At 37.3% G+C, this 16,159-nt stretch overlaps 2 protein-coding genes across 6 annotated transcripts; one reads left to right on the top strand and one right to left on the bottom strand.

Annotated features, from left to right (window-relative positions):
- Nucleotides 1-2,046: 2,046 nt before the first annotated feature.
- Nucleotides 2,047-3,707, bottom strand: socs1a (suppressor of cytokine signaling 1a). The gene is made up of 2 exons (XM_082137005.1): nt 3,523-3,707; nt 2,047-3,005 (listed from the first exon to the last, which is right to left on the bottom strand). Exon 2 carries the CDS (start codon nt 2,929-2,931, stop codon nt 2,326-2,328), a length of 606 nt encoding a protein of 201 aa, XP_081993131.1. The 5' UTR covers nt 2,932-3,005; nt 3,523-3,707; the 3' UTR covers nt 2,047-2,325.
- A 3,122-nt stretch (nt 3,708-6,829) lies between these two features.
- On the top strand, nt 6,830-14,955 carry pigq (phosphatidylinositol glycan anchor biosynthesis, class Q). Of its 5 annotated transcripts, none has more exons than XM_082164263.1 (11): nt 6,830-6,852; nt 8,870-9,609; nt 9,698-9,829; nt 10,860-10,980; nt 11,442-11,568; nt 11,654-11,807; nt 12,208-12,319; nt 12,416-12,496; nt 13,576-13,690; nt 13,807-13,868; nt 14,112-14,955. In XM_082164263.1, exons 2-11 carry the CDS (start codon nt 8,912-8,914, stop codon nt 14,262-14,264), a joined length of 1,755 nt encoding a protein of 584 aa, XP_082020389.1. In that variant the 5' UTR covers nt 6,830-6,852; nt 8,870-8,911; the 3' UTR covers nt 14,265-14,955. The 5 variants fall into 5 exon arrangements, with proteins under 5 accessions (XP_082020389.1, XP_082020388.1, XP_082020387.1 ...); XM_082164262.1 differs by lacking the exon at nt 6,830-6,852 and adding an exon at nt 7,590-7,641; XM_082164261.1 differs by lacking the exon at nt 6,830-6,852 and adding an exon at nt 8,256-8,319.
- The last annotated feature ends 1,204 nt before the right edge of the window (nt 14,956-16,159 follow it).

Raw genomic sequence — 16,159 nt, forward strand, 5'->3', positions numbered from 1 at the left:
TTATTTTTAAACTTAAAAAAGAAAAGGAAACAATTTTTCATTAAAAGTTCCAAAAAGTGGCCTTTATCAGTTGAGGTTGTTCTCCGTTCATGAGCGCTCAAAAGCTCAAACCACGGCCGTTTCTATGTGCAGGTTAGCCACACAAGCTTGCGACCAGCCCGCGGTCCCCACAGGCGAAATGGGTTAATGAACATCCTAAATGATGTTTGTCTTTGTTGTTTTTTGAAGATGTTAAAATGCATAATTTTTTGGTGTGTGATGGGTAGGGTTAGTGTTACTTAGGGGAGATAATATACAGTTTGTACAGTATAAAAACCATTACACCTATGGAGAGTCCCCACAAAGATAGTGAAACTGTGTGTGTGTGTTTGTGTGTCTTTCAGTCTCTGCATTTTGGAGGGGAGCATTGCGGTTCCAAAAGGAAATACACCACTCAGGAGCCACGTGTGTGTGTGTGTGTGTGTGTGTGTGTGTGTGTGTGTGTGTGTGTGTGTGTGTGTGTGTGTGTGTGTGTGTGTGTGTGTGTGTGTGTGTGTGTGTGTGTGTGTGTGTGTGTGTGTGTGTGTGTGTGTGTGTGTGTGTGTTTGTGTAAGTTGAGGCCAGATGCAGTGGAGATTAGGGGCACTTCAGGGAAACACAACTGTCTCTTTTCCTGGAAGTGTCTGTGCTCTTTCATGTGTATTAATCACTACAGATGAGCGAAGAAAGACTGATTAACTCTGTACGGCATCACCAGTCAACCTCGGCAAACCTAAACCTTATCAAACAAGGCTTCTGCATTCGGGTTTTCTTTATAAATAGGTAGATTCCTATTTGTGTCATTCGCCTGTGATATAAATGCACTAAGTTAATTGGTAATCTGTGTGTCGAGATTGAAGAAGGGAAATCCCTCGATAAAGTAGCCAATCGGGCACATCGAATGATTCCCCCCTCACTTCCGCAATATGATATCATGATTTCATTAGAATCAGTTAAGTTTTGTCCTCAAAGATAAGCTTCCTTGTAATAATAAAATCTGCTTCCATCGTACTTATGACCTTTGACCTGTTATCATCCGCTGCCTTTGCCAATGATTGATTTGATTCACAACTATGTTTAGTCTGAAAACAGCCCACTTCCATTGTTCTATTAAACAAAATCACTCAGAAAGAGGTCTGACACAAAATACAACACAATCCGAGTGTTACAACTTGCCATGTCTTATCTGATGACTGTTCAGTACAGATCACTTCCTTCAGCCTCGAGTGGAATTCCAAGCAGTGATCTCTAAAGTTTACGTGAACCCCTGATGCCGAGTATTGTTTTGTTCTTAGTCATTTTTCTGTGTAAGCCTGTCAGATGTGTCGCAAAGTTTTATTGATACCATGTACTAGCGTCTCTAGAGATCACAGGCTCCTCCCCATCACACTCCATCAGTCCTCACAACCCTTCATTTCTTGTAAATGTCTGTCTGAGCCATAAGCAGTTTACGGTCACCACAGCTCCGCCTCTCAACCACGCTACTACCTAGATTAATCAGCCTGCTTCAGCACAGAATGTCTGGCCTAAACTTCCTATAAGTCCTCATCTTCATGTCATTTCAGGAATCCAGGTACACTAAGCCTGTAATCTAGTAAAATATACCATTGCTTAAACATGGCATGCCTTATTCTAAGAAAAAGGCGGGTTTTGTGGATTAAGCCAAGATATTAATCTTGTTAGGCAAGGGTGAGGCTCGACTTGTATGTGGGAGACTTAAAGTTCTCACCTACGTAGTTAAATACTAAAAAAGTAAAAGCATATCTAATATTTGTATTATTTTTTTTTACTTATTTTAATTTATGTCTTCTCATTAAACAGTTTTCACTAAGCCTTCCATTGAAATGTAATAGTTTAAAACAGTTTAGTTTGATGTCTAAAGTAGATATGCTTTTCTGTGAATGTTGATCATTTTTTGTAGTTTGTGTGTGTGTGTGTGTATATATATATATAAACCTGTATTCAAGCATTTCCATTCAGGTCTCAGAGTGTATGAATCCCCCAACAAATAAAGTAAACATTGAGATGTTTTAAATTGTTTACAAATATATTTATTCTTTTTATAAAAATTACCTTGAAATATTTCTTTCTGCATAGCAGAAACGTAATAAAAGGAAAACAATATTCCTGTATAGTGTAAACATTCACAGACAATGTAAACTTTCATTGTGCAGTGTTCTAGACTGATATTCCAAAATCTGCTACAGTGTGATTCCTGCGTCCTAAAACAGAGCAGGACCACGAGGAGGAGTCCATCAAGTATCTCCAGAATATTCCAGCAGCGCTTTAATGCAATGAGTCTCATCTTCATAGCGGATGGGGGAAGGCATGGAGGAAGTCTTTGAGGATGGGGTGCACAGGAATGCGGTCGATGTCTTTTCCATCGCATGTTTCAATAATCCGTCTGCGGCACAGCTGCTGCAGGGACTGCACTGGTTCTTTCCTGTAGGGCCTGACGAGACCCTTCTTTGGGGAACTGATGTAGTGTTCCAGCAGTTTGAAAAGACAGTCAAAAGATTCCTTGCTGCCGGTCAGACTGAATTTGGAATTCTTGAAGTTAATCCGGACGCTCACGGGACCGTTTTGTCCTTTGTAACTCAGTGTAAAGAACACGTCTCTCTGACGACTGTCCCGGATCAGGAAAGTTCCGACTGGCTCCTTCTTCAGCTTCAGATGTGCCTCCTCCACAGTCATGGGACCCCAGTAGAAGCCACTCTCCTCTAGCATTGAGGTGGTCTTTGCGATGGTCTTGAAGTCTCTCGCAAAGTTGAAGGGCCTGAAATGTGTCTGGAAAACAGCTGCCAGCTGGCCGGGTCTGGACTTTTGGGATTGGGAGACCTCTGGGGAGGCTTCTGTGCTCGCTTGGGGTTCTTCTGTGCCTTGATTCCCTTCCACTGTACTGTGTGCCACCATCCTACAGGAAAGACCAACTGGTGTGGTCTTCCATACCGTACCACAGGAAGGTCATCTAGATGAGACTCATCTGTCTGTTGAAGAGCAAGTGAAGAACACAGTTAGTCAGCGGCCCCTTCCAAACCCAATCACATGTTGTACTGAACATCACACATCATGGCAACATACATTGCTGGATTTATCTGTTAAATTACAAATCCTTTTCACTTCATTATCAAGGCATTTAACAGTTACGTTAAGTAAGTTTATTTGATTATTTCTATATTTAATATCCGTTTATTTTAAGTGTTTTATATGTTACTATTCCTACATTATACAAGACACTTATTTTATATAAAGTTTACTTCATTGTGACGTACAACAAGCAAGTATATTCATGTAATATACGTTTATTTTAAGTGTTTTATATTTTAGCATTGCTACATTATACAAGACACTTACTGTATATAAAGTTTACTTCACTGGTCTTATTATAAGCGTTACATTATGGCATACAACAAGCAATTATTTCATTTTTAATCGCGCGATTTAAATTAAAAACAGACCGTTAAAACCTTCTAAACAGTAAAGTTAGTTCCGCGTAAATCTTACCGTTTTAACAAATATGAACTCCAGGAGTAGTCAATACAACTTTGCCTTTGACAAACTCTTGTCTCCGCTTCCAAAGTTAGTTTTTTTTTAACTCCCATTGATTGATTTATTCCACCGTTATATCTCGATAGAGATGTCCTCAACTGCGCACAACAGAATCTCTTTATATGTCAGAATGAAGAGACATGCGCTTTGAAACTGTACATATAGCACGAGATGCTCCGCCCATTTCCAGGAATCCTTCTTAACTTTCAGGTTTTTTCTGTGAAATCAATTCAGGATTTAGCCCCTCCTACCGAGTGATATGATAGTATTCTTTCACTTCTCCTTTAAATCTTCATGCATTTCCAAAAAAAGTTCCATTTATACCAAACTTTCAAAGGGCAAGAAAATGACATCTTATCTGAATTATGTAGCCTAGCCTACTTATGATCCACCGTCAAGTGAAGGGTCACATGAATATCCTTATGTCATGTGTGTTTCTAGGCTGAGGTCTATTATACAACTGATTTGCCTGATTCACCCGGACTGGGTCTCTATAAAAAATAGAATTGCATATAGGCTATTATTTATTTATTTATTTATTTATTTATTTATTTATTTAACATATTCTTTTACTTTATGATAACAAATAAAATAAAAATGGCATAAGTTTTATTATTGCTATTGCAATGAACAGGTGTGCAAAAAAAAAAAAAAAAGCTTTTTTTAAAGCAATTTTTTTTTTTTTTTATCACATAGGCCTATCAGTTCATGCATCTAGGGTTTGAACATGTTTATTGTCATACTGTCCATAGCACCAAAAAAATCCACAGCCCATAAGCGCTCAGCCCATAAATCCACAGCTGCGGACCAGGCCAACATTTGTCCATAAGTTTCATTTCTTACAAATAGAGATGTTGCATGACATAAGTATAGACATTCCGATATGGTAAACACTGCACAACATTTGCCTCCAGATTATGTTTAATAGTTTTGCATGCAATATAGGGATTACAATAAGGTTTCATTTGTTAATATTAGTTAATGTATTAACTAACATGAACTACCCATGAGCAACACATTTGTTACTTGTTAACGTTATATAAAAATACAATTGTTCATTGTTTGTTCATGTTACTTGACAGTGCATTAACTAATGTTACCTAATGTTAACAAATAGCCAACAACTTTTGATCATGTATTGTTGAAATGAACAGTAACAAAGATTAATAAATGCTTTAGAAGTGCAGTTCATTATTAGTTCATGATGACTAATGAAACCTTATTGTAAGGTGTTACTATTCATCAATTGTCTGCATGTGCTTTCAGTCGTTATGGCCCAGTAAAGAGGCTTACGTGTGACTTGAGGGTCCATTTAACAAGAAGAATGACATCAGTTTACATCAAAACACGAACTAAATACTTAGTAATTTACTAAAATGAACTGTCCCGACTCTGATTCGTTTGAATGATATCATTGTGAAACTGAAATTCCAGTCATGCAAATTCGAGGGTGTATTTTCTTTACAATGACTTGTTTGCTTTGGAGTAGAATTACTTCTTGTACTTTCGTTTCACTTGTATTTCTCAGAAAGACACATATTTACAGTAGGAGGACCACTAGCGGAGAGTAACGAACTTGCACTTCCAGATCCAGGGAAGAGGAAACAAAAAAAAACAAAAAAACACAGCATGTGAGCTTTTCCCTGAAACAAATCTCTTTATCAAATGGAGGAACTGCTTCAACGTGTTAGGCACATTTGTATTAAATGGCATTTTGGTAAAATGGCATCATCATCATCTGTCTAAGTTTATGCCATCTTCAGATTTCTCTTCAGATATTTACAGTATTGATAGGCCTATATTTTTATTAATAACGCACAAATGCATAACCCCAAGTACAAACTGTCTGGGCACTGTGTTGAGGATGCAGTCCACCAGAAATCAATTGCATATTTAATTTGCGCATATCCGTTTAATTCACAAAGCCATGCCAAGCTTATTGTATTGCAGATGAATAATATCCGACTAAATCACTAATATATTACAGATCAAACTCTCAGTAGCTACAGGACAAATCTGCCAAATGCTTGCAGAATAGCCTACAGTCCGTTTACATAATTACATATATGAAAATGATACTTACCTAGTTCATTTATGGTTGAAAAGCCGTGTTTGCTATTCAAATATTTATCTGTTTCATCTTGCTGCATATTCCAGCGCTTTACGGGAAAATGAAAGTGAAAGCCTACTGCTTTCCAACGTAATATCCTGTAGACGGCGCTGTTTCGCCTAAACAAATCACGGGAGTCGCCTTACGTGCTATTTATGGAAAACAAAGAATAGCTTTTAAATAGGTAGGCTAGTAGTAGGCTACTACTATCATCATCTCTAAAACAAAGACAAACTATATGTTACGAAGTTGTAAAGATTGTCTGAACCTCACTTTCACATCTTTATCTCGTAGGCTACTCAAGAATTGTAGGCCTATCTGTCATACTGTCTCGAAAAGTAAAAGCAGTGCTGACGTAGTAATTCAGACATCAGATAAAGAAAATAAACTGGTCACTTTCATTTTGAACTTTTCTTAAGTCACGTGATCAAAACCTCCACAATGTACATCGTGTGTTTTCCTTGAAAAGTAGCCAATGTTTAGAAACGCTTCTTCCCTTACGGTTTTGTATGAAACCATTTGTTATCATGAGCTCATTTCAATAATATCCTCTGCAGCAATCTACGTTTGCACTATTGCATTCAGACAAAATTTTATGTTTGATTTTCCTCTGACGAAGTCATTGGACCTACAACTTACAATGGGACTTGTAAAATTAGGAGTAGTAACATATTTAAGCACGTTAAACAAAAAGGTCAGCTATTTAAAAAGCTTCAGTGCTTGTTTAAAGCTAATAATCTGTCATAATAATAATAATAAACTTGTTCCTTGTAATGTGGATGCAAGGCTTGGAGCCATGGAGAATTCATGAAAAATTCCTTGCGATGAAATGCCAAAATCCCTTGATAAAATTCTCATCACGTGACTGGCGCCATGCATGCCACACAGATCTTTACACGAAAACGTAATCTTTACTGTAATTGCTGTGCACTAGCAAAGATGCGTGTGAATGGGGCACAGGTGTACTGTTACATAATCAGGAGCCAGACAGGTTGCATATCCGATTGTCTACGGTGTGGCTCCTGATTATGTAACAGTAGGCTACACCCGTGCCCTGTAAAAGTCAATGGCAACCGAAAATGTTTGGTTACCAACATTTTTCTGTAGTAGGCCTATATGTCTTATTTTATGTCTGTAGAAGAAAGAAATGCATACCGGTTTAGAGCAACACGAGGGTGAGTAAATTATTACTTTTGGAATGTCCCTTTAATAAGCTGATTTACTCATGTTATTTGTTTTGACAGTACTGAACTTAATTTATTTAAGAACGTCTTCGGTTGAGACATAGGCCTATTACAAGTATCTGACTGTATAATTATTAATGATTACTGATGTAGCAGGCCTAATTATTAGCCTAATTTTGTCTCAAAACGTTTGTGTCTGTGTTGAATTTCCTTTCAAAGGAAAGTGCACTCTTCCTGTTATTCCCATTTAAGATTTCAGTTCAACATCCTGAATACTCAAACTGAAAATGTAATGCATTCATGCAATCATTCTTTGACATTCTGGGAAGCATTTAGTCAACTCTAGCGCCATCTTCTGGGAACAACACTATGTTTACACATTATTTCAGTTCATTTAGAAAAGTGAAATAATGTTGCAAATATGTCTAGTGACTGATGTAGATATGCGGGACTCGGGCAAAGCACACCAAAAGTTGCTTTCTCATTGGTCAATGATCATTAAACATTGGTGCAAATGGTAGCCTACAATTAAATATTTTGTTTTTGTTTGACAACTGTCCTTAAACACTTGTGTACAATGTACCTTATTTTTATTCATAGCTTCTGTTCATTTTTGCTTCGGTTCCCTCCTAAAATTCAAGTCTTATCATGTGTGAAGCTGTTATCAGGAAAGAAAAGCTGGTTCTTTAGTGGCCCCTATATTGTCTTGAATGTTAAGATAATAACGTTTCCTTTGGGTTACGATTCCCATTCAGACACATTCACTGGTCGACAGTTCATGTAAGTAGACGCTTTTAGGCTTTTATAGGCAAGGCAAGACATTATTTATATAACTGATTTTCATACATAATGGCAATTCAAAGTGCTTAAAATAATCTTAACATATGCATTAAAAAATAAACAAAGATACAGTGTAATCAGTAGGACTCATTTAGTAAATGTACAACTAAACAGATGTGTTTTCAGTCTGGATTTAAATGTGTCTGGCTGGCTACTGTAGGTCTGTTTATAGACCAATAAAACAAAGACGTAATGCAAAGGAAATATTGTGAGATGAAATCAATGAGATAAACAAAAATTTACAATGGTAATCAATAGGTTTGGAGAAAAGGATCACACTAAAATGCTACGATTGTTATTAACGAGTATAATGTCCTTCACAACTAAATCTTAATAACAGTTTGCTTACAACAATAACACTCTATCGATAACATGTGAGCTGGAAATGCATTTAGGCTACATTTACATTTGATAAAAAATAAAAATAAAAAATGTAATTAAATTTTAAATAATTGATTAATATAATAGAACATGAGATACAGAGTTACGTTGGAAACCTGTAATTGTAAAATAATGTCAAACGTTACTTGAGCCATTTGGGTCGGAACTGAAAATATCCCTTGAGTTCACTCGGCGGAATTTTAATGACGGACTATCAACAATACGAAGTTACGAACGGTATGATCGGTTTAACGTTACTCCTATGGAATGGTTTTCAGTTAAACGAGAGTCTGGACTGGACTGTTATCTCTCTGGTACTATTTTCCTATGATTTTGCGTGACCATTTTTATTATTATTATTTGAGAGTATGCCAGTGTTATTTAACGCACATAGTAGAGTTAACTTGCTCGTTGTCGGTAATAAGATAAAAGCAACTTCTCAGAAGTCCTCGACCTTCAAAATCCACAAGGTAGTTTTTGACTACTTTACTACTAATTACAGCAACATGTCCCCGCATTTGGTCATGGTAATATTGCAAATTAAATCGATATCTTTTTTGCCCGGAGCGTGTGGTTTCCATAGAAACGACCCAAGTGTTCAATGTATTTGAAGGGCACGAGTACAAAACTGTCCTCGCTCGATCTGTGGATGCTGTTAAGCGAACTACACGTTCATTTTTGACTTGATAACACAAAACTATGCATTATAAGTACTATATATGCATATCAATTGTACATATTATAGGCTTGCTTCCAGCCTTTTAATTGTGCCTTTTTGCCCAAACAGGACTGTATCTTTCGCTGTTGCTGGACTTTATAGCACACAACCATGGTGCTGAAGATCTTCTTTCCCCAGTGCTGCAATACTGCTGACAGTGGCCTGCTGTTTGGGCACTGGATCCCAGGTCACAATTCTGCTGTGGTTCTGGCCGTCGTTCATTACCCGTTCATACCAGGTCAGGTGAAGAAGTACTTGAGTCAGATGCAGAGCCAGTCTCAAGTGAATCTCACCGTCCTGGGTTCCTGGAGTATGCCCAAAGAAGGTAAAGAAGGAATGGACAGCTTTCTAAAAGACCTGAGTACCATCTTTCCACAGAAATGTTGGCTGCAGTTGAGCCGTGAAATTGGCAAAACAGGCTTTACCTGCCAGGTGGTCCGGAACGATGGGAAACTTCTACCGGACGGGGAGGAGAAGAATGATGATGACAGCAGCGCGGAAGATAAGATCATCTTCGTTCATTACGACCAGAGGAAGGTTATGCTGTCCCAGCTTCATCCGGTACAGGAGGTCAGCCAGAAGTCTGACATTGAGCCTTCAGAGCTGCGCTTGGTCTTCCAGACAGTGGCCCAAAGTGAGCCTCTCTTTTTCCTGGACAAATATGACGACGGGCCTCTCAAACTCACCCACTGGCAGTCTGAAGGCAGAGAGGCTAGTATTATCGCAGAGCTTCTAAAACAAGCATCTGTTCCGGTCTGCATCTTCCTAACGTGGTTGCTGTCTCTGTGGCACTGGTTTTGCAGCTTCAGGTGAGTTAATGTGTTTCAGCTTGAACCTGTTATCAATACTGAAGAGTGATGGAGAAAATTCAAATTCAAATCTTTTGGTATTTTACAGGATTTTACATAGTCGGCCGGTGCTGTTCATCTCGAGCAAGCTGTCCACCTGTGTTCAGTCAGGGTACAGGGCAGTTCATTTCGAGACTGTTTTCTCCCCCAAAAAAGCTGCTACACACATGGATTTTATGAGGTATAGTACTTAGGTCAATGACATATAAGAGCATCATTGATTGCGAAAAAGAAAAATCTTTTAAAACCCAAAAATGAAAATTTCATTTAATTCATTTACTCACCCTCATGTTGTTCCAAACCTGTAAGACTTTCGTTCATCTTGAAACACAAATGAAGATCTTTTTGATGAAATCTGAGTAATTTAGTAACGGGGGTGGTGGTGGCGCAATGGATAAGACACATGCCTTTGGTGTGAGAGACCCGGGTTCGAATCCACTGTGAGACACCAATGTGTCCCTGAGCAAGACACTTAACCCCTAGTTGCTCCAGAGGCGTGCGACCTCTGACATATATAGCAATTGTAAGTCGCTTCGGATAAAAGCGTCAGCTAAATGAATAAATGTAAATGTAAATGTAATTTCTGTCTCTCCGTTGCCAGCTACGCAACTAAAGATCGTAAAACTAATCCATGTGAATTGAGCAGTTTATTCCAAATTTTCTGAAGAGACACAATTGTTTTATATGATGAACATATTGAATTTAGGCTTTTATTCACATATAAACATTCATCAACTCACACATCAGTTGTGGTAAATCGAAGCTCAAGCATGTTCGCTTGACGTGCAAGAGCCAGTGAGGTTCATTCTCATGTGTTAAAGCAGGTACGAATGAGATTCTGCCAGAACCAATGAGATTCATTCTCGTGTTACGCAGCACGTTTGAGCTTCCTCAAAATTTAGATTTTGTTTATGTTCTCTGATCAATATTTATATGTAAATAAAAACCTTAATTCGATCTGTTCATCATATAAAGCGATCGAGTCTCTTCAGAAAATTTGGAATAAACGATCTCTTGGTAGTTGGTAGTTGAGTAGCTGTCAATGGAGGGACTCAATGTGTTTCGAAGATGAACAAAAGTCTTAGGGGTTTGGAAAGACATGAGCGTGAGTAATGTGCCTTTTGTACGATGTATCATGTTATGGCATTATTGTTATATTATATTAATGTTATAACATAATCTCATACCCTTCTTTTTTCACTCGTCTGCAGAAAAGCAAACATTTTTGTGTCCTTTCTTGTGGACATAGCCCTTGGTTTGCTGCTTGTCTCGTGGCTTTATAGGGAGAATCGTATCAGCAAATTAGCAGATACTCTGGTACCTGTGGCAGATGTAAGTATGGCACATAACATTACTTTTGCGTATCTAATTACATTTTTTTTTAAATGTTTCTAATGAAAATTGAGTAAAAACAATAATATTGTGAAATATTACTCAAATTTAAAATAACTGTTTTCTATTTCACTATATTTTAAAATGTAATTTATTCCTGTGATGGCGAAGCTGAATTTTCGGAATCATTGCTCCAGTCTTCAGTGTCACATGATCATTCAGAAATCATTCTAATATGATGATTTTCTGCACAAGAAACTTTCATTATTATTGAAAACAGTTGTGCTGCCTAATATTTTTGTGGATTCTCTGATGAATAGAAAAAGTTCCGAAAAAACTGCATTTATTTGAAATAGAAATCTTTTGTAACATTATAAATACTTTTACTGTCACTTCTGATTAATTGAACACATCCTTGCTGAATAAAAGTATTCATTTCTTTTAAAAATCGTATCTCGCAGCGTGTGGCTAAAGAGCTCCAGGAGCTGTTAGAGTGGCTGATGGGAGCTCCTGCTGGACTGAAGATGAACAGAGCTCTCGACCAGGTGCTGGGGAGATTCTTTCTCTATCACATCCATCTGTGGATCAGTAAGTACATCCTCTGTTGAGGCGTTCTCATGGTGTTTTAAACTTATTACAGAAGCTCATGTATGTCTTGTGATTGTGTCGGCAGGTTACATCCACCTCATGTCTCCTTTCATTGAGAGGATCCTGTGGTATGTTGGACTCTCAGCCTGCTTGGGATTGACCTTTGCTCTTTCCATACTGTCCGACATTGTGGCCCTCCTGACTTTTCACATCTACTGTTTTTATGTGTATGGGGCAAGGTGAGGTTCATTTCTGTAGTTCTGCATGTAGTTTTCTAACTGTCATGTTCATGCACTTCCAGTGTTTTCCAGTAGAGGGCAGTCTCAATCTTTCAACCTGTATAATTACATTGGGCCCCTTAAAGGGACCGCTGAGGTCACCATTACCTACATTGTTGGAATAAAAGTGACTTTTATGTTCCACGCATGAAAGAAAGTTATACAGGTCTTGGGGGTACATTTTTGGGTGTACTGTCTCTTTGAGGTTATAATTCAAATCTGTCTGGTCAGTTGCGTGCCATCTTTATTTACAGTCTTGAGGATTTTATTTATATATTACACAACATTCTAGGACTTTTAATCTTTTCTGAGAATTGCAGTTTCTTTGTTGTGAACTGTACTTTCTTTTCTCTCTGATCAGGCTGTACTGTCTGAAGATCTATGGTCTTTCCTCCCTGTGGCGGCTCTTTAGGGGAAAGAAATGGAATGTACTGAGGCAGAGGGTTGACTCGTGCTCATACGACCTGGACCAGGTGCATCTCCTCTTGCACACTTTTTATATCCCTCATTCATGTACTAGCTATTCAACACAACCTTACAGAACTGACTCTGCTCTCTTTCCTTTGCAGTTGTTCATTGGCACTTTGCTCTTTACGATTCTGCTGTTCCTGCTTCCCACCACTGCCCTGTATTACCTGGTTTTTACCCTGGTGAGTCACTCTGACATGAGTTTCAACTTCATCCGTATTCCAGTCCCGTTGGAGCATCTGATCCAGTTCTCTGCTAATTTCACACTTGTAAAGTCTTAAGCTCTTGATCATGTTTTTTGCCTGTACATTACCGTTCAAAAGTTTGGGGTTGGTAAGATTGTTTTTTGTGTCTTAAGTCTCTTATGTTCACCAAGGCTGCATTTATTTGATCAAAATAACTGTTTATTATTTTAATATATTTTAAAATGTAATTTATTCCTCTGATCAGGATCAGTACTCCAGTCCTCAGTGTCACATGATCCTTCAGAAATCATTCTAATATGCTGATATGCTGCTCAAGAAACATTTCTTATCATTATCAATTTCATTTCATTTCATAACACTTTATTTGTCCCCAAGGGGCAATTATTGAGGCCATGTAGAGTCACGTAAACAATATACATAAAAACATCATACATTAAATAAATAATAACAGTGTGCACGAAGTACATATTAATAAAAATCCACTTCAAGTGGATACTTAAAAAACAAAACAAAAAAAACACAACTAGTCCATACCATATATAAGAATAAATAAATAGGTAATTATATATATATCAATGTTGAAAACAGTTGTGCTACTTAATTTTTCTGTGGAAACCGATAAAAAAATTCATGATTTTTTTGGTGACTAGTTCAAAAGAACAGCATTTGATTGAAATATAATTTTTGCAATAATGTAAGTCTTTACAGTCACTTTTTTCCTGTAATTGAATCCTTCCTTTCTGAATAAAAGTATTAATTTCTTCTTTTTTTTTAAACAACTGATCCCACACTTTTGTACTGTAGTGCACGTAACAGGTTGTTACTGGTTTTGTAGATTGTTCTAATACAAGTCTACTGAATGTATTGGTCCATGGCTGTGCCGTAGCACTTGATACTCTACTAATGCATAATACATAAAGCAAAGAGCAGAGAAATGTGGGTTTGAAATTCAACTTTAGATGTAAAATGTCTCTAATATAAGTAATAAATCATAAATCTAGAAATCTCATAGACATGAGTTATGATGTGTAAGTTGTTTCTCTGTCTGTTTCTAGCTGCGGTTGGTGGTGGTGTTGTTTCAGGGAGTGATTCACCTCAGTGTCGACTTCATCAACTCCTTCCCCCTGTTTGCCATTGGCCTACGTATCTGCAGACCGTACAGACTGGCAGGTGAGCCATACTGTATAACATTGAAGAAAGAAAACTTTCATTACTTTTGAGAAGCTTTTTTTTATTGATGATTGATCAATTAGTAAAGGTACTTTATGAATCTCTTTGGATTCCAGAGGGGGTTAAATTCAAGGTGCTTTGTCAGGAGCCAGGAACTCCTCTTCACCTGATGATGGAGGTAGGTTGGTTATTGGTTAAACAGAATGTCATTCTGTAGTTTATTTATGCTTGGGTTTCACTTAAGGTTTGGGTTTGACCCATTGAATAGCTCTGTTTGGCTCACTGTGCAGTTTGTTGTATTATACATAATCAGTGCAAACACTGGATGTGCTTTACTTGTCTCTGAGGTTTGATAATGAATCGTGTTACGGATGAGCTAACATAAATGAAAAATGTATTTTTCTTTTCTCTCCATCTTCAGATCAACCCATTAAAGTTCAGCTCTGTACTGCAGTGTTACCGGACACCCACCTATAGCTGTTACCCTAAGGATTCCTGGGCCGCATTGTCCAAGAAACTGTTTGTAGGAGAACTCATTTACCCCTGGAAGCAGAAGACTACTAAGACGGACTAACTTTGGGGGATCTTGCAAGACCCCCTAGAAGTCAGCAGTTAGACACGTGCACACTGGGAGAAGGTGCTGTGTTGGTCAGACTTCGCTGACTTTCAAGATAGTCTTAATTAGGTTTTTAATGGAAATAATCCTACATTGTTGATTTAAATCATAATCTTTCCTTTTCCATACACTGACCAGAATCTTTGATTGAAACTGTGATTATGTTTTGTATTTATTCTTCTACTACTTTTGTATAAAATTGAAGATGTGCCATTTTAAAAATAAATGTAATTTTAAGACACTATATCAAAACCATAATTTCAACAGGATCATTTGAACTGGAAGTAAAACTTTTGACTCCTCTTCAGTTTTTTGCTGTCTCTCATGAGATGGAAAGGGTATGTAGAAGTTTGTCAAATTCATGTGTTTAAAGTTTTCTGAGTCTAATCTAGCTGACTTATGTGAACTGGCTCTCGGTGTTGAGTTTAAATATAGATTTGTGTATTGAAGTATTTGACCATGAACCGCGTGTTATGTCAGTGTTGCCAAATCAATGTTGTTTTGTAGCTATTGTTATTAATATAAATGATTTAATAAAAACATGATTTGTATAAATTCTTATGATCATGATCAAAATATACATTTCTGATGTTCATTTTTAAACCCTTAATTTACCTCAATAAAGTTGATTTAATCATTTTACACCTTACAGTATCTTTGTGCATCTTTTAAAATCATTCTTATATGAGTCATGTTTGCACTATAAACAAATGCTATTTAAAGTTTACCCATTTTCAGAAACATACTAATGAAACTAGTGTTGGATCTTTTGTTCAGGAGTACAACCTGTGAAGAATGTGCTCAGACTAGACTTGAGAGCACAATACAACAATGAGTGCTGTGGCAACTGACTATTGAATGACAAATGAAAAACAAATGAGCTGGGGATTCACCTGCATGTTTGTGTTGAGGGACTAACACCTTTGTGTGTGTATCTGACAAAGATGGGTAGTCAAATTTGAAATATCTGTTTATTACAGTTTATTTCCACAGTTTATCTCCTGCTTTACATAGATAAGGCAAAATTTGATCTGTAGGCCTATTGTGCATAGTCACATATAAGTATGTGCCTATGTTATACAGTGTATGGTCATATACTAATTTATTGGAAGCTGAGAAGCTCTCTACAAAGGAAATTGATAGAATTCTATTAAAACAGCTTTCTCAAATCTCATCCTAGGAGAACAAGCGCCATTATGTATATGATGGGGGGTGAGCGTTTATGGTTTTAATGGCTGGTATGGTCCAGATGTCCCCTTGTCTCTCTTGAGACCCTCATCATGTAGCTCTAATATCAATGGGCAGGCACAAAGACTTCATATAGCAATTTGCATTTTAATCTATTCAGGGGGAGGGGGATTATCTTCGTTTGATGATTCCCTGAAAGTGCCGAGACCTTTAGCTTGTCCCTGTCACATTAACCCTCCTGCATCTGTCACACTAGCAGCAACCTGTAATATAAGCACTGTGAACAGAAGGCGAACACCATCCATTTTGATTTTCAAACGGCAGATTTAAAATAATATGATTCAACCAAAAACGAAATTTCTGTCATTTACTCGCCTTTACTTATGCATGCAGCATATCTATCTATCTATCTATCTATCTATCTATCTATCTATCTATCTATCTATCTATCTATCTATCTATCTATCTATCTATCTACTCCAAACGTAAAGGTATTTTTTAAAGAATTTTATTTTATTAATTTTATATCAAAATACTTCAAATAATCGTATTTATTCTTTTCTTTTTTTATTAGTTTTATATCAAAATGTTTTGTGTGTGTGTGTGTGTGTGTGTGTGTGTGTGTGTGTAGGGGGAGGTACAGTCAGTCAGAGCGCAGTAGTACG

Source organism: Leuciscus leuciscus (genome assembly GCF_965113295.1).
Source record: "Leuciscus leuciscus genome assembly, chromosome: 1".
In the NCBI taxonomy this organism is placed as follows: domain Eukaryota; kingdom Metazoa; phylum Chordata; class Actinopteri; order Cypriniformes; family Leuciscidae; genus Leuciscus; species Leuciscus leuciscus.